At 41.0% G+C, this 21,651-nt stretch overlaps 1 protein-coding gene and 1 pseudogene across 1 annotated transcript in view; both read left to right on the forward strand.

Annotated features, from left to right (window-relative positions):
* The first annotated feature begins 6,731 nt into the window (after nucleotides 1–6,731).
* Nucleotides 6,732–8,206, forward strand: LOC118722997 (annotated as a pseudogene).
* A 5,345-nt stretch (nucleotides 8,207–13,551) lies between these two features.
* Nucleotides 13,552–21,651, forward strand: part of CLRN1 (clarin 1) — a 32,506-nt gene continuing 24,406 nt past the window's right edge. The window contains exon 1 of the mRNA XM_036445793.2: nucleotides 13,552–13,872. Within this exon, the coding sequence (XP_036301686.1) occupies nucleotides 13,620–13,872 (253 nt within the window). The 5' untranslated portion in view covers nucleotides 13,552–13,619. The remainder of the gene's footprint in view (nucleotides 13,873–21,651) is intronic.

Below are 21,651 nucleotides of genomic sequence, written 5' to 3' on the forward strand. Positions count from 1 at the left end.
TATATCATTTTTCTAGGTTTATCTCTGTGAAAATAAAATCAAAGGAATTATACTTCTTAGCTTCACTTCCTTCAAAATCTGGGTTAACTAACAAAAAGAACATTGATTTTAGAGCCAAAATTAACTATAATAGTTTCAAATCCCAGTTCTGCTATTTATTAGCTAAGTAACCTTGAAAATTTTATTAAAATCTCTCAGTTTCTTCAACTGTAAAATGGGTGTCATTGAGGGAATTTCTTTAGGCAGTACATTTAAAACTACTTAGTTGCTACAATATAGCAGGCACCTAAATATTGATTCAATTTTTAAATAAAAATAAAATATAAACACATTTGAAAGTGTTGCAGAAGCACAAATTACAGAGTTCCAAAATCATCTAGCTAACAGTACTGTTAAAAAATTTAGAATTCACCCAACACCCCCCCCCCCTGCTTTATAAACCTGGAAATAAGAAGGTAAGGGGTATCCATTGGCCACAGCCCTCTGAATATTAATTGACATGAAAGCCATAACTGTCTGTTTGCACAGGCCTACTTGGCTCTGAGCCAGGTAAATCTGCTTCAGTTAGAACCTAATCTTGCTCACCTTATATTCACAATGTTCTCCCTAAAACCAGAGAGAAAGAAAAACAATAGTCCATTTAAGTAAATGATGCTAAAGCCTGATTTCAACCATCCATGTATTAAGAAGTAAGATTTCAAATACTGATCACTGTCCCCTGTATAAACACTGTTGGGAGTACTACCTGCTCCCTGCTCTCTTCCTAATAAATGGTAATATATTCCCCCTACCACCTACTGGCAGTTCATATTTTATTTAAGATAAATTAAATAAGTCTAGGTCTAGATTATATATATATATATATATATAGTCCCCTTCCCCTTCTCTCAATTCTCTGTTTCTGGGATTTTCTGTCTTACCCCAACCATCCATCCAAAGTGATCACTTTTCTCCTGCTGCCCACTGTGATTTTCCATTCTTGGGCAGCATGCTGGGCTAGTAGTGTCTCTTTCCTCTCTGCCTTGTCTTCTATCTTCTGCTAACTAACCCTAAAGGTGTGCCTTTGCCTGAGTCCTCACCCTGGGCTACCCAAGCATTTTCTATTTTTGCCTGCCTATAAATTACACAAAAGGTTGTATATGGAAACCTGAGTTAACTGTTTGGTGGTCCATATAGAGTCTGAATCCCAGCTCAGCTCTGAATGAAGGGCTCAATAAACTTCTGACCCCATACTGCTCTGTGTGAAACGGTAAGGGCCTGCCTCTTGCAGTAACCCATTAAGGAGGAGCAATGGGTAGACAGATTTGATTCAGGATTAGAGATTAGAGCAATTACTTGTAAATCTGATTATTCCATAAAATAATCCATGGAGCTTTTAAATAATATTGAAGTCCTATCTCTAGCTGGTTTCGCTTGGTGGATAGAGTGTTGGCCTACAGACTAAAGAGTCCCAAATTCAATTCCAACTCAAGACAGACTCAGCCTCTGGGCTAAGGAGTCCTCGATAATTAGACAGCTGCCACAACAACATTGGGGTTGAACCTCACTGGCAGCAAGTCATAGGGGAGATCTCTTACACAAATGGGACATCAGTAATCAAGTCCCAATTACAACAGGAGAATCCAAACAATGCACATAAGGATCACTCTTAGAGCATCCAGCTCAGGTGAACAAAAAGACTACACTACTGGACCCCTCAAGATACCTTCAACATAAGGCCATCCCATAAATACTGGGATTCATAGAGGTTCTACCTGATACATAGAAGCAAATACAAAGAGACAGCTAAAATGGAGAGACAAAGAAGCAATCCCCAAACAAGAGAAATGAAGGAATCTCCAGAAAAAGAATTAAATGAGATGGAGGCAAGGAACATATCCGAAATAGAGTACAAAGCAATGGTAATAAAGGTGCTTAAGAAACTTAGTGCAAATTACAACAGAATGAGAAGGGAAATAGAAGCCATAAACAAGAGCAAAACAGAAATGAAGAATGACATATCTGACATGTAGAACACACTGGAAATGATTAAAAGTAGATTGGATGAAGCAGAGGACTGAATCAGCAATTTGGAAGACAAGATAGAAATAAATACAGTTAGATCAGGAAATAGAAAAAAAAAAGAATAAAAAGCAGAAAGATAGCTTAAGGGAATTATCTTCCCTTAAGATAGGGACAACAGAAAATGTAACAACTACATTACAAGAATACCGGAAGTGGAAGGGGAAGAGCAAGGAACAGAGAAGCTATTTAAAGAAATAATGACAGAAAACTTTCCCAATCTGGTAAAGGAAAACACCACACATATTCAGGAGGCACAGAAAGTCTTAATCAAGATGAACCAAAAGAGATCCACACCTAGAAACATCATAATTAAAATGGCAAATGTTAAAGGCAGCAAGAGAGAAAATTACTTACAAAGGAGTTCCCATTAGAATGTCAACTGACTTCTCAAGAAAAACGCTTGATGTCAGAAGGGAGTGGCATGAAGTACTTGAACTGACAGTGAAATAAAAAGCTTTCCAGAAAAAAAAGAGCTTAAAGGAATAAATTACCACCAAACCAGCAATGCAAAACATGTTAAAGGGATTGCTTTAAGAAGAAGAAAAGGAGGGAGAGAGGATAATGGACATAAAGAAAATAAAAATAAAAATAAATACCTATCAACAATAACCTTAAATTTAAATGGAATAAATACTCCAGTCAAAAGATATAGGGTGACTGCATGGATAAGAAAACATGACCCATATATATGTTGTCTACAAAAGACCCACCTCAGAACAAAAGATACAAAGATTGAAAGTGAAGAGTTGAAAAAATATATTCCATGCAAATGAAAGGAAAAAAAAGCTAGAATGTGGGAAGCCATGTTCCATGGGGCCCGAGGGCAAGGATGGAGCATAGGGTAGGGATGCCTACCTGCTCTCCCCTAAGCCTTCAGGGTCAACCAAGGACAGGGCAGACCATAGCCCCATTGTTAGAGAGTGCGCGTGTTGCACGACTTATCTGGATGTTCTCAGCTAGGCTGTTCTCAATGATATCTAATCAGACGCTTGCTCTATGTATCTTTTCCAAGAATGTCTTGAGGGGCTGACGGGAGGCCTTGTCCTGGGAAAGGGGCACTTGGAGAAATGCCCAGAAAAGCCTCATAAATGTACGCTTGCAACTAATAAAGACCTAATACATCATGATCAAATGGGATAAATGGGATTCATCCCAGCAACACCAGGTAGATACAATATTCACAAATCAATAAATGTGATAAACAAATTGAAAGATAAAAACCACATGATCATATCAGTAAATGCAGAAAAAGCATTGGACAAAATACAACCCCTTTTTTTGCCAGCCAGGGAGGGACCGCAAGAGGGCTCCAGAATATGTCCAGTCTGTCTCGTTCAGTCCTGATTGGCCAGACCCCAGCCACAAGCTAACCTACTCATTGGAGCATCTACCCCCTGGTGATCAGTACACATAATAATGACTGGTCCACCAGTCAACTGTCTGCCCCCTGGTAGTCAGTGCACATCATTGTGAACAGTTGAGCAGCCTTAGCATATCATTAGCATATTATACTTTGATTGGTTGAATGGATGAACAGACACATGGACACTTAGCTTATTAGGCTTTTGTTATATTGGGTTAAGAGAGCCTTGCTTCTCCATTTGGTCTTCTATTATTTTTAGCTGTCTGTTCATAGTGCTCAAATAAAGGTTTGATATGAAGCTAAAATTTTGGATGATATATAGTCTATGTTTATAAGCAAATAAAAATGATAAAAATGTATGGGGAATTAGTCTAAAGATCTCTGTAGCTTGCATTTCTCCATAAGTCAACACTTTTTGTTTCTGGAGATTTGACAAGCTATAAACCCACCTATTTAGACTACTATCCTGTTCTTGGCCATAAGATTATTTTAGGAGGCTTTGAGATTTGTCTGACTGAAAACTAAGCTATTCTACAACCTAGCACATCTTAAGAGAGGAGGGGTAGTATCTCCAGAAAGGGGCCAGGGCCCAAAGTGAGCCTGCTTGGATCAGCTTGTAGTATGTGAGTTCCTGAAGTCATGCAGGAAGATTTCACAACATGAATCCAGGTGATTGAAAGTAGGTTTATTAAAGCTGGACAGTGAAACAAGGAAGGGCTCAGGACAGAAGAAGCAATTTGAGAGAGCCTAGGCAGGACTGTTTTGGCTTTCTAGAAATCTTATAGGAAAGAAATAGAACCACACTGGGCTGTGTGAACTCACTGAAAGGTCAGAGAAAAGGGGGTCTTGGTAACAGGTTCAGGGGATTTGCCAGGGACCAACTGCCACTTCCCATTGCTCCTCTTGTTGCAAGTCTCATGGGGTCCCTTAGAGTTTAGGAGATGCATGCCTACGGGGAAAGAAGAGGGGAAATGGAAAGGTACAAGCACACATTGGGTTCTTTATCTTGAAGGTTTTAAAGGCTGGGTGTTTAGCAAGGTCTTAGGGAAGGATCTCAACAGAATTATTCATCAAATTTTCCAGGTGTGTCTTTTAAAGGCTGAGGTCTCCACTAATTGGTCAGTGCCAGGGCAGGGAATTATTAGTCATTGAAGCTGGTCCTGACTCCACCCACATGGTTTTGCTGCTTTTTTGGACCTGCAGCTGAAATTCAGCTGAGGCCTAGATATTATCTCTAGGGAGGAAAGGCTATCCTGGGGTGAGGTCCAGTACCAGTTTTGCCCATTGCTAGGCACCTGGGGCTTTCCACCCTGGTGACCTGTAACTGGCTGCAAATTGCTCAGCCCATTTGTTCAGTTATTTGCCTTAGTTTCCCCATCCCACCACAAGGACTTTTCCTAGTTTCTTATTAACCTTCCTCAGTAGGAAATCTAATAATTGCCCAGTCTGTCTGGAAAAAAAAAAAAGTGATACACAGGAAATGTTTAGAATAGAGCTGAGTCCCTGTATGTGTTACATTTTTGTTAATACTGCTACTATTATTTTGACACAAGTCATCAAGGAAATTATCAGTATTTTACGTGCCACACACCCACACAAAGGAAGACATATACACAACAATAACTGATAATGACAGAATCAAACTACTTCAAAGTTTGCAGTCTCAACACATCTATCACAGGTCATGACAATGAGGAAAATCATTATCTATTTCCTTGCACTAGGATAGGACTCTAGTCCATCTGTTATTGTTGATGTAGTTGTCTCAAATTATGCCTTCCCTCTTCACTTCTGTAGGTTAAGGAATTTTTTTTAATTTAATAGCTCAGACCTTCCTGTAATAGCTCAGACATTCTGATGTGTTGAGATTTAACTATCAGCATAGCCTTGGTATAAGATACCAACAAGAATACCAGATAAATTGGAGGGTGCCACACTTCTTATTTGATGGATCCACCAGCAGCCATTTTTCTCCAGTTCTGGCTCTCACTCTATAGCTGCTCTGTAAAAGAAGTCCAACTCCTGAATTAACTCTAAATATCCCAGTACTGTCACCTTCCCTGAAAACCCCTGCACTAAATTCTCCTCCCAGTCTAAATCTGCTATGGGCTCATCTGTATTCTAAGAAAACTTTGTTTTCTTTTCCCCCCTTCCCTCAACCCTTTTAATCCTCTAGTTTAAGCAATTAGCTCTACAAATAATAGCTGCAATCAAGGTCTAGCATACGTGATAATTTTACCCTAATAAATCAATCAATTCTTTCTGTAGAGTGTGTTTTTCCCCCTTAGAATCATTAGAGAATTACAATGCTACTTGAGTATCACCAGCAACTTGAATTAGTTAAGAAATGTCGATCAAATTTACCAGATTTTGCTTTAAAGATAAGAAAAATGGGTTATACTCACAAAAGCTTCTTGTCTTAGGATAGGAAGCTCGATGAACCCTTGTTGAATCTATCTTAGAGAGGCCTTAGTATAATGATCCATTTGGAAGAAAATCAAGGTCAGTATTACCAATAACAAATCAGACAAAACCCAGAAACTCCCACTAAGTAATCTAAAATTAATAATTGGGCCCAACCAGTGTTATTCAGTGGTTGAGCATTTACCTATGAATCAGGAAGTCACAGTTTGATTCCCAGTCATGGCACATAGGTGGGTTGTGGGCTCAATCCTTAGTAGGGAGCATGCAGGAGGCAGCCAATCAATGATTCTCTCTTACCATTGGTGTTTCTATCTCTCTCTCCCTCTTCCTTCCTCTCTGAAATCAACAAAAATATATTTCTTAAAAAATTAAAAAAATTAATAATTGAACTAATCAAGCGCCTAGTATCTCTAGGTAATATAATCTATATTATCTCTATAATAAAGAGATAATAGGTAGTAATGTAACACCATTACTACCATCCACCTGACTGGAAGTCAATGCTGAGTTGCTATTTGGACCTGGGGGCTGACTGCTTCCAAGGCAGGTGCATTGCTACAGCACTGATTGCTGAGGGGGCTTCTAATCAGGGCCAGAGAGAGGTCTGAAGAGAGAAGCAAGGACTGGTCCATTGCCTCTGTGGCAGCTTTTGATCAGCACTTGCATCTCTCTTTCTTTCCCAGTCTGGCAAGCAGCTGTGCCTCCATTTTTCTCCAGGACCCCACCAGGGCTTCTGATTAGCCCTGCCTTTCTGATAAGTCCCTGTTGAAAGGCCCAGAGATGCTGACTGGCATAGAAACTGACCAATCAGAACCAAATCTGGGGGTTTAGAGGTATTTCTGTTCAGAGAGAGCAGCCCATCCCAAGGCTGGCTCCAGCAATGGCCTTCACAAATCTATAGAAAGTGTTCATCAGTGACAGCCTTGATCCTTGCTGCTGGAAGATCCTGCAAGATGGAGGGCTGCAGGTAGTGGAGAAGCAGAACCTGAGCAAAGAGGAGCTGATAGCCGAGCTGCAGGACTGCGAAGGGCTTATCCTCCGCTTGGCCACCAAGGTGACTACGATGTCATCAGCGCAGCAGAGAAGCTCCAGATGGTGAGCAGGGCCAGCCCTGGCATGGACAACGTGGATCTGAAGGCCCCACGAGGAAGGGCATCCTGGTCATGAACACTCCCAGTGGGAACAGTATTAGTGCTGCGGAGCTCACCTATGGAATGATCACGTGTCTGACCAGGCAGATTCCCCAGGTGACGGCTTCTATGAAGAATGGCAAATGGGACCAAAAGAAGTTCATGGGAACCGAGTTGAATGAAAAGACCCTGGGAATTTTTGGCCTGGGGAGGATCGGGAGAGAGATGGCCATCTAGATGCAGTCCTTCGGGAAGAAGACAGAAGGGTACGACCCCATCATCTCACCAGAGGTATCAGCCTCCTTCAGCATTCAGGAGCTGCCCCTGGAGGAGATCTGGCCCTTCTGTGATTTCATCACTGTGTACACCCCTCTCCTGCCCTCTACGACAGGCCTGCTGAACGACAGCACCTTCACCCTGTGCAAGAAGGGAGTGCACATGGTGAACTGCACCCGAGGAGGGATCCTGGACGAGGGCACCCTGCTCTGGGCCCTGCAGTCAGGGCAGTGCACAGGCGCAACGCTGGACGTGTTCATGTAGGAGCTGCCTTGGGACCAAGTCTTGGTAGACCATGAGAACATCATCAGCTGCCAGCACCAAGGAGGTCCAGAGCCCTGTGGGGAGGAGATTGCTGTCCAGTTCGTGGACATGGTGAAGGGGAGAGTCCTCTTGGGAGTCATGAATGCTCAAGCCCTTACCAGCGCCTTCTCTCTGCACACCAAACCTTGGATGGTCTGGCAGAAGCTCTGATGAGAGCCTGGGCAGGGTCCCCTAAAGGAACCATCCAGGTGGTAACACAGGCTTATCCTTGAAGAATGCCAAGAACTGCCTGAGTTCCCCAGTCATTGTCGGCCTCCTCAAAGATGCTTCTAATCATGCGGATGTGAACTTGGTGAAGGCCAAGCTGCTGGTAAAGGCCTGTCTCAATATAACCACCTCCCATAACCCCACCGTGCAGGAGAGCAAGGATGTGAGGAAGGCCTCCTGAGCATGGCCTTGGCCGATGCCCCCTACCAGACTGTGGGCTTTGTCCAGGGCACCACACCTGTGCTGCAGGCACTCAACAAAGCTGCCTTCAGAGCAGAAGTGCCTCTCTGCAGGGGTCTACCCCTGCTCCTATCCCGGGCTCAGTCTTCCAACCCTGCCATGCTGCCTACCATGAAAAGGGCTCCTTGTAGAGGCAGGCATGCAGCTACCATCCTATCTAGACCTCAGTTGTATCTAATGGGGATGCCTGGATGCCTGGAAGCAGCATGTGACCAAGGCCTTTCAGTTTCATTTCTGACCTTGGGGCTCACCAGGACCAGCCTTGGGGGCTTTGTGATCAACATTGACAGTCACATTCCCGGGGCTGACACCACTTATGTGGTCTGACCCCTGTAATAACCACTTAATAAACAGCCCACCTTCCCCTCCCCTTAAAAAACAAAACAAAACAAACAAAAAACAAAAAACAACCAAAAAACAAAGAACCAAATCTGGGTCAACTGTGAAGAGCCAGTGGCTGTCTAGGAGGCAGAGCTTTTGATGCTGACTGGTGTAGAAACCAACCAATCAGAACCAAATTGGCTGGCAGGGAAGGGCCATTGGGGGTGAGATCAGGCCAGCAGGGGAGGGCCATTAGGGTGAGATCAGGCTGGCAGGGAAGGGCATTTAGGGGGCAGGACCAGGCCAGCAGGGGAGGGCAGTTAGGGGCAATCAGGCAGGCAGGCATGCAGAGGGGTTAAGGAATCAGGCAGGCAGGCAGAGGCAGTTAGGGGTGATCAGGCAGGCAGGTATGTGGGCAATTAGGAGCCAGCGGTCCCAGGTTGTGAGAGGGATGTTTCCCTAGGGGTCCCCAATTGGAGAGGGTGCAGGCTGGGCTGAGGGAACCCCCCTTCTGTGCATGAGTTTCGTGCCCCAGGCCACTAATCTATATTATAAAAGGCCAGTGGCTATAACACTGTAACACCATAATGACCAAACAACCGGTCACCAGAAGATGCATGGAGCACCTCTCAGTTCCTTCCCTGTGGCCCACAGGCTCTGATTGCAGCAAGGCTGGTGGCCGGTGGGCAGGGCATGCACAGAAGGGCCCGGGAAGGCGGTGTGGCAAGGCAGGTGCGGCAAGGCTGGTGCAGCAAGGCGAGTGTGGTGAGGCACACATGGGTGGGCGGGGCAAGAGCTCAGCGGGGTGACGGACTGGAGGGCAGAATACAAGTGGGTGGGCAGGGCCATGTGATTTCACATGCTGGGCCTCTAGTATCCTATAATATCTAACAGGTTAGAATAGCAAAGAAGAAAGGAAGATAAATAATTCAGCAAAAGCACAAATTTTAATTTTGTAACTTGCAAAGAAATTTTTAGTTAGAGGAGAACTAAAGGATCATCTGGCCTATGCTCATCATGGTGCTTCTCAGAGCTGACTTCAGGGTTGGAAGTGAGGGGTTCGGTGGCAGAACTCCTTGATCCCATTCCTTCCAGCATAGAAGCTCAATTTTTATCTCTTAATCCACCCAAGAGTTCAGTGGAGAAAATGGTTTCTCTGGTTAAAAGTAATTTGAAAATCACCTACGCAGCCAGAACCACTCTTTTCTTAAATGAGAAAAATAAATGCCTGAAAAATGAAGGAATTCTCAATTTAGTGATGGTCTTGGACCCATACCCTGGGTCACATCTTTCTCCCAGTGCTCTCCCCACACCACACCATGCTGTCTCTTGCACAGAGGGAGCAACTCAGGTGAGAATTTCCATGCCTTTGTAGTTGAGCATTTTTTTGGAAAGGTATCCAATGATGCTAACTCAGTGTGAGAAGAGGCATAAAGACACAGTCCTCAATTATATTCTTGTCCTGTATTCTTCCTAGGCACACTAAGGATTATGTCATCATCCAGAACCTGAAAGGGTCATTGGGGAGGATGGAAAGGCCTAGTTCCATTTTCTTATGTCACTAAATGTATTGTTATTAAGATTGTGAGAAGATTTCATGCTTGCTGAAAACTTGCTGACATTAATGACTCAAATTCTCAGAGCAACTGCAAGGAAAATGGTGTCATCACTGTCATTCAATACATTTAAGATGAAGTTTCACGGGAAGGCTGTCAGGCACAATGACTGCCAGGCTCTGTTATATCACTCCCAGGGGGTGGATCACACACTCTACTCTGCAGCTTGTGGGTGGGTGATATGGAATTTTGAAAAGGAGCTGCACAGAGGGGAGAAGAGGTGGGCGTAGGACCCAAGGGGGCCACCTCACAGTCAGAAGGCACTGCCGGTGACACTCATATGATGACTGAAAGAAAATCTATGATGCAGGGCTCGGTCTTGAATTTTGAATATGCTGGAACCTACCCCTCTCAAGACATTTCAGCAAAATCATATTCTTGGTGCTGAACAAAATTTTGAGCTACAAAGGATAGTGTAAATTTACTAATTTGCAATGAGAATATTGTTCCCTAATGATTAGACATTCATGTCTCCTTAGACCCCAACACCAAGATTGCTGCCAAGCCCAGTTAAGAGTCACAAGGCAGCCTGTGAGGAGGGGAAGTACTCCGGTTCTCAGCCCTGGCTGTACACTGCAAACTCCTGAGGCCACACTCTGAAATCAAACAAATCTAAGTCTCAGGGACTAGGACCCAGACATCAATAGTTTAAAATATCAAGTGACTTCAATGAACAGCCAGGTTAGAGCTGAGATGTCCTCAGGCCTCATCCTTTTCACACAGGGATCCATGCGCTTGTATGTTAAAGACCAATGAGGTTTTGTTTTGTATTTTTAAGTTGGGAACAGATGTTGGTTTGCCTTTTTTTTTTTTTTTTTTTTTTTTTTTAACTTGCAAAGCAAGGCAAATATTTTATTTTATTTTATTTTTTTAAATATTTTATATTGATTTTTTACAGAGAGGAAAAGAGAGGGATAGAGAGCTAGAAACATCGATGAGAGAGAAACATTGATGTGCCCGCAAGCAATGTACATGCCCTTGACTGGAATCGAACCTGAGACCTTTCAGTCCGCAGTCCGACGCTCTATCCACTGAGCCAACCGGTTTTGGCAAGGCAAGTATTTTAATTAAAAATTAAATTACCATTATTTTATGAAAGAAAAAAGTCTTAACAGAAAATACTAGGAAGGACACGATTTCACGATAAAAGAGTAACTCACTATGCTGTGTGTCTTTTTCTCACTTTAAACTGATGCAAACCTAATGGGTGTGATCTAATTGCTCTCTGCAGTCACAGGCAAGGCTTCTCTTCCTGCACAGCCTAGAGACGTTTGGCAAGGTTTTGATTCATTAAACCACTGCCCTGTGCTAACTACCCAACATCCCCCTTACCACTCTCGTTTTTGTAAAGGTGTTAATATTATTGATTAAGTTGTAGGTTATTTCTGCTTCCAGGCTTGGAAGTGTTATCTCTTCCCATTACAAAATATGTCGATTTAAATAGAACTCTCCTTGGATATTTTAAACTAAGATTACTGGACTGAATGTGGCATACACACCTCCAGATATCTGCTGGTGCTCCCTTGGTTTCAGTGTACAATGATGATAATTAGTCTAAATAAAGTGGATAATTAATTCGGAGGCAAAATAACCTGTGGTGAGTTGTTTATTCTGTATCAAGTTACATGCAATAAAGACTTACTTATATCCTAACCCTAATTTTGAGTTACCCTTTTGAATCTTGTGTATGCCACATTCTTTTGAGGCCATAGTTTGTGTTGTCCCCTCCTTCTCTGAAGGGACCTTGGCATTCTTGAATCAGTTCTACACTTAATTGTATATCTTTAACAAGACAGCTTGTAGCAAAAGAGGATTGCTGTGTCCCAAAGTCCAAGACTATATCTTTAAGTTCCCCTATAAGCACACACAACCTAGAGACCCATCTATGCTGCCAATGTGTGAAATAAATTTTCATGTATTGACTTCTTCTAAGCTGCGATGCTTCACAATGGATTAACCATGTGAAGCTAGCATAACCATGTTCTTTTGAGCAATTGGGAAAATTTTATTTGCAAACATTTCTGTTCTTCAAGCACCCAAGATGTATAACTAAGAGTGGGCTACTCTGTCTTTGTTAACTCCTAGTTCAACCCAACCCCAACTGAAGAGTTTGCATCTCCTCAAGGTCATGGGCTGCTTAGAATAGCACATACAATTCAGAATTAGATCTGAATTTGAATTTAGCTCCTTTACTCTCTTGGACAAGTTGCTTTATCTCTCTGAGCATCAATTTCTTTATCTTTAAAATGATATATCATCATCTTGACTACCACCACCATCATCTTCATTATTGCTTATATGGTAACTATGAGCATTAAAATTAGATAATTTAGGTAAAATAGTTAGCAAGGTGCCAAACATATGAAGTTTTACCAAAAGTTATGAACTTTCATCCTAAGAGTTAAGAACTCTTTGTAGGTCAGAGCCTAGCACAACAGTTATTCAGTAAACACCCCTCCCCACCCTCACATCTGTGCACAAAGACAGGAATTTTATTGGAAATGCAGAATTTAAAAGCTATCACTGAATTCTGAATTTTAGTCTTCAGATCTTGACAATTTAATTAAACTCACTTGCTACTTAATCTCACTCATGACTTTGTCTTTTTACTCCCTAGCGAATTACCTCTCCTAGGATCCTTGTTATTCTGTGGCAAATTTTTAGAACCTCCCATCTGACCAGAGTCTTTTCTTCTCATGACCATGCCCTTATCTTCTTTACAGATTCTGGTACTTCTCAGGCTCATAATAATATCCCCTTACTATTGTCCTGAAGCAGCCAAATATTTGAAAGAAAAGCATTTAGAAACCTAGGTATTTGTAACATCTCCATATTTTTAATTTTTTTAGTTTTTTGCTGGGAAAAACTTGAGTCAAATTCTCCATTGATACACTGGTTCTAGATCATAGATCTTGGAGGGAAAAAGCTAGGAGGACAAGCCCTGGTGGTTGGTGTAGGGCACTTCAAATCCATGCAGGACCCAATTCAAGCCTATATTTTGTCCTGCTACAGTTATCTTTTTTCAAAATCAGTTAACACCCACCAATAAATAGACACATGTCCTTTCCACCTCTGCAAAAATTCTCTTCAGTCACACACACATACAAACACACAAACAAACACACACACACACACACATACACACACAAAAAAACCCACGCAAACTCACAAAAATAAAAACACATCAATACACGAACTTCTCAAGTTGCTGAAAATTTACCTAGGAACTAAGACTGTTTCTTAAAGTTTCAACTCACCCAATCAGACAAAAGGCTGAAGAAAGGGAGGCATTTATCAAGTTACTCGGAGGACTCCCATCTGTTATCTTATACCTTTGTTACCAAGGGACACAGGAGGAGATACTCAAGGCAGTTTGAAAGAGTTTTATTTTACAGATTCTTAGTCCAAAGATTTTAAATTAGAGAGAATTAGAAGCAAAAAGGGAGAAAGGACAAGTGTGTGCTGATGAAGCCTTCTATGGCATTCTGCAGACATTTCACCTGGCCGCAGCCCCCTGCCACAAAGCTGCTCTTCGGCTGCGCTCCGACTGTTCAGTTTCTACAATCAATGCAGTCAGAAGGACAGGCCAGTAGCTTCTCATCACTCAAAAGGTCTTATTTTTGAACTTCACCCTCACAAAATCCACTTCTCATTATGCCAAGCCAACAGAAGAAAGTCATTTTTTGCATGGCGGGAGTATTAAGCTTCATGTGTGCCCTTGGAGTTGTGACAGCCCTGGGGACACCGCTGTGGATCAAAGCCACCTTCCTCTGCAAAACAGGGGCTCTGCTAGTCAATGCCTCAGGGCAGGAGCTGGACAAGTTCATGGGGGAGATGCAGTACGGGCTCTTCCACGGAGAGGGCACGAGGCAGTGTGGACTAGGAACACGGCCCTTCCGGTTCTCATGTGAGTAGCAAATGCATTTGTGTTTTTAACATCTTAGGCCCGCTCCTCCAAGGATTGCAGGAAATTACTTTTAAGAGCCTTGTCCTGTCTATTGCAGGACTTTTTATACAGGTATGAGCCACTTGAAATACCTAAGACTCTTCTGAGCAATCTCTTCTCCCTCGTTTTTATTTTGTGTTAATTTTATTGAGTATTTCACCCTTGCAATTTTTATTATGACAACATATAGTTAATGAGTGGCTATGGAGTTAAACTTTTTTGAAAAGAAAATTTTTTATTGAATATTAATATTTACATAAGAAATTATGGGGTCTTGTTAAAAAGGGAGGGACTTAGAAATGTTTTTCATTTTGTTGTTTAAAAAAGGGTCAGCCAGTGCTATGGGCTCCTTAACCAAGCCTCGCTGCTTTCTACCCCACTCATGACTTTGTTTCCTGTCCACTCACCTTTATCCTCCAAGTCCTCTCCTACTCATGAATACTTTTTTAAATCAACTTAGAACCACTTGGCTATAGAAATTTAAATCAATCAGTTGTACTAACTGGGAGAGAAATAGTTTCCTATTTAGTACATTATATAAAATTTTCACGTGATTGACTTTCAAATCACGTAGAGAAATATGAGAGATTTTCTGTCACGATTTTTGTGAAGTGGAAGTGTTATCCTCAATATTTATAACCTGTTTATCTTAAGAAGAGAACTTCTTAAAAATTACCATGTGAATAGGCAACTCATTAAATGAAAATTAATAAGAAATCATTAGTTATATCTTTCACAACACGCATGTAGAAATTATTATTTCAAAAGGGCTGGTTTGGAACAATCTTATGAAGACACAACCAGTAAATTAGTGCATAAATCACTCCTCAGGAAAGGAGGTTGCCAATGAGGCATTGAAAGTGAATTATTATTTTGTCTGGGTATTTTTTTTTCACTAGCATAGTTAGAAGGCTAAATTAATTGAATTTATTATTAACATATGCAGTATCTAATTAAATTTCAGAGCTGGTCTATTTATATTTCTGCAACACTGCTTATATCTTTTTAGCAGTCATTGGCTAACAACCTTCATCTCAAATAGTGAGTTCATAAGTGATAAGAATTTTCATAGGGTGCCAGTGATTCTCCAAGGATTAGTCATCAGCTTTTCAAGAAATGATTATACACTAGATTTTATGAAGTGGATACCAACTCTTTTTACTGAATGGCTTCAGCTTATTAAGGTAATGGAGCTGTTAGAGTTGCTTAGCTTTCATGGGGGAAGGAGGAAGGGCAGAGAACAAAGCAGAATGCCACATGATTTGCAACATATTACAAAATAAAAAGGGGAGGGGGAATGAGCGAGGTGATTAACCATGAGTCACTGGCAGCTTAAAGCAGGAGTAAAGCTTCTCACAGACAACTTTAGACAAAAGCAGGGAACATACAGTGAGGTTCCTTGAGTTCGCATTTTCTATAGAGAATTGTTTCAAAAACAATGTTTCCTGAATGCTTACTAGACACTAAGCATTATGCAGTTTGTCCCACTTAACCCTCACTCAGCCACATTTCTGTGAGGTTCAGTGGCAGGGTGTTTGTTATGGCTGTGTTCTGTGCTGATCTTGTCTCGGATGAAGTTAGTCCAATCAGGCTTTCCTCCCTTTGCTTTCTGTGAGGACTCAGAGCTGGTGGGCTTAAACAATACCCTCCCCTATCTCACAGAGTTGCATTAATCCCTTATTTTCCCCCAGTCTAGTGAAGTAATTTTTATATTTGCTTGTTTTTTTTATGGTGACAATCCTTTCCATATACTATCCCAGGCACATTAACATTCCATTATTTCTGAGGCCAAGGGAAGTGTACTTACAGTATGACATTTTCTATCTAAGCAGAAAAGTACCCTTTTCTTTTTTCTTTTTTTTTAATATATATTTTTTATTGATTTTTTACAGAGAGGAAGGGAGAGGGATAGAGAGCATAAGAGAGATACATCGACCAGCTGCCTCCTGCACACTCCCCACCGGGGATGTGCCCTCAACCAATGTACATGCCCTTGACCGGATCGAACCTGGGACCTTTCAGTCCCCAGACCGACGCTCTCTCCACTGAGCCCAAACCGGTTTCAGCAAAAGTACCCTTTTCAATGGAACATGAGATAAAGTTGGAAAAACTGTAGAATAAATAGATCCAATAGACTCCCTAAAAGGCATAAGGCTCATTTAAATAAACACTCCCTTTTAGTGTTAAAAATTTCCTAATCCATGTGCCTCAGGACACACCCAGCTGACACTCTCAATGCAATAGAGCTTCTTGGTCCCCAGCTTCCCATTCAAAATGCCAACACCCTGACTAGGCTGTTCCATTAACATTCCCTTGAAGGGACAGAGCTCTCTGACATTCTTCCTGATAGGAAAACATAGCCCTGTTCACAAAAAAGAACCAGAGCCCAGCTCTGTGTTCTTAATAATAGTTTCCTTTGAGCAAAATCCAGGGCCCCCAAAAAGTTAAGAGTGGATGATTCTTTTGTTTCTTCTAGTTGAACTTAAAATTAGAGTACACCTCATTTCCCAGAATTTTCCTCTTTCTCCTTTTCCCTTTAGAAAGTTATTAGGCAAACATCTGGATTTGCAGAAACTTTCCAGTGTGGGCAGAGTGGAAAAGATAACTCATCAAAGTATCAGTAACTTTATGGCTAAGTTTCTTCGTGATCATGTTATCACCAGTTAATATGCATGCATATTTCAGTTTTTGTTTTTGTTTTGGATTGCTAAATGCTACCTTGTTTATCAAACTTTTCATTTAGATCAGCATTGGCCAACAGAAATGTACTACAAGCCATAAATATAAGCCACATATGTAATTTCAAATGTTCTAGTAGCCATATTAGAAAAAGCAGTAAAAGGAAGCAAGTGAAATAAATTTTAATTACATATTTTCTGTAACACAAAATGTCCAGGATACTGTCAATTTAACTGTCAAAAGAGTAGTGAGCTATTTTTACTTTTGTTTGGAGATAAGTCTTAGAAGTGTGGTGTGCATGTTGTACTTAAACACATCTCAACTCAGACCAGCCATGGTTCAAGTGTTCACTAGTCATTTTGATGTGGCTAATAGCTGTCACGCTGGAGAATACAAATCTAGATGGAGATTTGCTGTCAATAAATTGGGCATTGATGGTGTCCATATTCTAAATTAATTTTTGCTTGTTTCTCTACAAGGTTATGTGTGTTATTTTTATGTGCAATGTATGTGTAACTTTTAAAACTGAGATATATGGTATAACATGAGGATGAAGACTAGGCCAGAAAAATAGTTAGGCAATGTTGTCATTTTTGTTTTTATTAAATGGTCCTATTGACTACTCTATCTCTTTTAATTATAACAAGAGTCTTCCCTGTCAGCATGCACAGCTATGCTGGGAAAACTTCTGCCTCATTTACTCTGGCCAGTTCTCATCCATTTAAGGGTCAGTGGTTCATTTTCTAGAGGTCACCAGCAGTCATGACTAACATGCAATTTCATTCATTATAATGAAGAACTGTTTTTCGTCCAAGGCAACACATTGTGGTGGGCTTAATTTTTCCTGATATGTCACCTGTAAACTTTTGGTGATGATTTTAAACTCTAAATATGCCATCAAGACAAAAACTGCCAGTTTTGTGTTCAGCGTGTATGGGGAGGTTTCTGCTTTGGTGATTTGAAACACTACAGAGCATCATCAAAATATGATACCCAAAAATCACATGGTATCAATCATTCCTAGATTTGCCAATCTGTTCATTGCCAAGAAAGTTCAATGAGCTGGTAAAACATATGGAATTTTTTTTTCCTTAATGTGAAAAATAAAATTTAACCAATCATATATCACAGCTTGCTATTTCAGTCATACAAAGTATTTTAATTTAATGATTGAAATTTTGTAGAAAGCTTAACAGAGGCTTCGATTTTGATATTTTAAGCAGTTTCTTTACCAAATAAGCATATGTTCCAGACTGCAGAGGGAATGTTGAGACTCCTATGAGCAAGCAGGTGGCTTCTCAAACATATCTGGGGTAGAAGAGTTGGGATTCTGGATCTCTGTCACCTGTGCCATTCTGTCGCCATGGTCTCCACAGTATAATGCTGTCTCCTGATAACCCACCTGCCTGCCCAGGTGATTGATTTCCTGGTCACCATCTTCACAACCTGCATCCTATCCTCCCCATTACCTTGCCAAACCACCCAGAGTTGCAAAGGTCTTTAATGCACCTGTCTCTCCTCCCTTCCTTAGTGCATGGCCTGTGCAGAAGCAGGCTGGTGTGCGTGGAATAAAAGCCTATGGAGTTCACGTGGTAAGACTACCTGGTGGGATGAATGGGGAAAGGAAGTGACTTGTATCATTTCACCTAGCCTGCATGGGCCCTCCTGCCTTTTACCTTCAGGCACTAATGTTTAGTTTTACTCACCCATCAAAACCGTCCAGCAGCCTCACAGCATGACTCAGTGGTTGAGAGTCTACCTAGGACCCAGGAGGTCACAGATCAATTCCTCAACAGGGGGCACATGCCCAGGTTGCAGGCTCAGTCCCCAGTGTGTGATGCCCAGGAGGCAGCTAATCAATGATTCTCTCTCATCATGGATGTTTCTATCTCTCTTTCCCTCTTCCTTCCTCTCTGAAATCAATAAAAATATATTTTAAAACACACACACACACAAAAAAAAATAAAACGAAACAAACAACAGTCCAGCAAATAGAGATTTTGTTTTTTTCCATTGGAAAAGAAGTGATTAGTGGAATAGAAGAGAGTAATATTTAAGAACACTAGTGTAAAGGAAAACCCTACAATTTCTCTCAGCCAAATAACTTTTTCCTCCTCTGTCCTTTCCAGATCTTGCTGTTTACTCTACTATTTCAAATCACTCTGTTTTATAAGCATTTGAGAACGTGTATTTCTCTGCACAGAGGTCCTGAGCCCCAGGAAGGCAGAGTTCATGCTGGTGCTCCCTCAAACAGGACCTGGCACAGTTCATGTCACAAAGAGATACTTAGTAAATACAGTGGAACCTGGGTTCTTGAACTTAATTAATTCTAGAAAGCTGTTTGAGAAGTGATTTGTTCAAAAAATAAATCATATTTCCTATTATAAATAATGTAAATTAAATTAATTCATTCCAGACCACACAAATGATTCCATTTTAAACTTTCTTATATACAGTACATATTAGAATCTAATCTATATATATAAAAGCCATAACACCCAATGACCAAACTCACCAGGAGGTGGGTCCTGAGGTGGGGCTGGTGGCACTGGTGGCCAGAGATCTGGGTTCTGTGGCACCAGCAGATCAGGCTCTGCTCTGGGTCCTGGGGCTCATGCAGTGCAGAAGGGCTCACGGCCGTGGGCTACTCACACATGATTTTGTGCATGCTGGGCCTCTAGTGTACTATAAACAAACATTTCTTTTCTTTAAATTTCAAACCACCCTTAAATGAATTGTTTTCAGCACTTAGCTCAGGGGTATCTTTTAGGAGGTCAATATATAGCATCTTAGCTTTTTCACATATCATTACCTTTGAAATGCTCTCATCAGCTAACTGTTTTTTGTCTTTCCAAATCAACACATTTTTCAATTGCCTGTGATCATTGTTTCTTTCCCACCCTTAATATCATTTGCACTTTTGATAGTCTCTATTTGTAATGCATTTTAAAACTGTTTTTCTTTTTATTTTATTTTCAGTAGGACTATTTATTTATTGGACAAAAGTATTGGATATAATTCAATTTAGAAATAGAAAGCAAATCAGTTAGTTCAATAAAGAGGACTTATTCATTAGGTATTTAAAAAACTGGAAACATGGAGGTAGCAACAGCAGAAAGCACCTGCCTCCCCTAGGCTGATTTGGTCCTCTGCTTCTTCTAGTCTACTGTTGAAACCTTACATGGTATTTTTTATTGTAGCTATATCACTTTTGATTACTTCCTAATTTTTGCATAGGTTGTTGATTTTCTTGTCCATCTAGTGGATAAACTGTACAACCATTACTCTGAATTCTTTTTCTGTCATATTGCATGCTTCCTTTTCACTTATTTCCTTTCTTGACAATTCCTCATTTTTTTCTCTGGGGATTGTTTTGTTGCCTCCCCAGTTTGACTATCACCAGAAGGTTCAAATGTTGAGTTTCAGGGGCCTGGGCAGTGTGCAGTGGGAGCTTCGCACCCCCCGAATGTCACTGAAGAGCTCCAACACCAAGATGTGTGGCTGCTGTGGGTTGGTGAGAGCCACGCTCTCCCAGGATCAGAGTCATAGTTGCTTAGTGTGGCCTCGTGGGTGCACCTAGAATCAGGGACCCCACCTGCACCACACTGAAACAAAGACCCCACTGGTGTGTGCTGAAAATCAGAGTCACCTCAGAGACCCTGTGTCCGTGCCGAGAATTGAGTGTTGCTTGGGGCAGTTTCGTGTTGAGAATCAGAGTTACTGATTCGTGTGTGCACATGCACCAAGAATCAGAGTTACTGATTCTAAGTTAAGGTGACATTGGTAAAGCGGGACACCATTGACGGGGATGGGGGAGGAGCAGAAAGGGTTCTTGATTAAAAATTAGTATTGTAATATATTTTTTTAAATTTCAACATAAATACAATTTACAAATATATAAATAAATAAAAATTATGTATAGTAGTGTCAAATTATGTATAGTCGTGTCACTTTCAAGACCGGCGCTAGACTTTTTGTTGCCACTTTAAAATATAAATAATACGAGTACTGTCTGATAAATTCAAGAAAGTTTATGTATTTATGAAATAAATAAATAAATTACTTACCTAAATTATCTGAATAGCTGATTTGTAATGACATTACTTGTTTAACTAGCTTAGTAGCATGCAGTACGATGTGTTTCGTCTGAGACAGTTACAAAATGTTTTCGTCGTTGTCAATCCCAAAAAATGCCATTGTTCATTAAGTCCAAACAATGGTGGTCGAATTCTAACAACTGATCAACAATGCGAACTTTGATAAGCAGTTCTCGATAATCAGTTCTCAACAATTATTTGTTATTATTAAAGTTTAACATTATAAAATTAACAAAAATAATATAAAACTCATATCCTGGCTAAATAGCCACATGGCTGCTGAAAACCTTATATTCCCTTCCCATTCTCCCGCTGTTCCCTAGCTTGTCGTGCATTCTTTGCAAAAATCAAGACTTTTTTTTAAAATGCCCTAGGACACAGGACAAAATGTTAAAAATTGGACTGTCCCACCAAAAGCGGGACGTCTGGTCACCTTATCTTTGGTCTTAAAGTATTCTAAATACCTATCACTTGTCAGGACCTAAATGGATTTCAGTGCCAGTGAATGTTTTTTCCCTTCTCCCCCCATCATAACCTTTTACTGTTTGTGTAGAAAACTGCAGATTAAAAAAGGAGAAAAGGGATGAGATGCTTTGGAAAACTAGGGAGATATGCTAGTTGGTTACAGAGAGCAGTAGCTCAGTTTAGATGGTGCTATTGAGAAAGCAAAAAAGGAAGGTAAAAAAACAGTGAAAGGCTGATCTCTTACTACCTCCATTTTTTTCTTCCTCCATTTTTTTCTAGAAATTCCCCTTCCATCCTCACTGAAAAACCTCTCTTTCCAGAATCTGATATGTTAAGCTGATAATGGCAAGACGTTAAGAATGACCATCTATAATAATAAAAGCTTAACAGGTTAATTAGACCAGACATCCTTCCAGACGAAGCCCGAGCTGCAAAGGAAGTCTGGGTCCAGGGTGCCAGAGAGAAGTTGGTGCTGGCAGCCAGGGGGAAGGAAGGCCTA

This window comes from Pipistrellus kuhlii, unplaced genomic scaffold (genome assembly GCF_014108245.1).
Source record: "Pipistrellus kuhlii isolate mPipKuh1 unplaced genomic scaffold, mPipKuh1.p scaffold_m20_p_2, whole genome shotgun sequence".
Lineage (NCBI taxonomy): Eukaryota > Metazoa > Chordata > Mammalia > Chiroptera > Vespertilionidae > Pipistrellus > Pipistrellus kuhlii.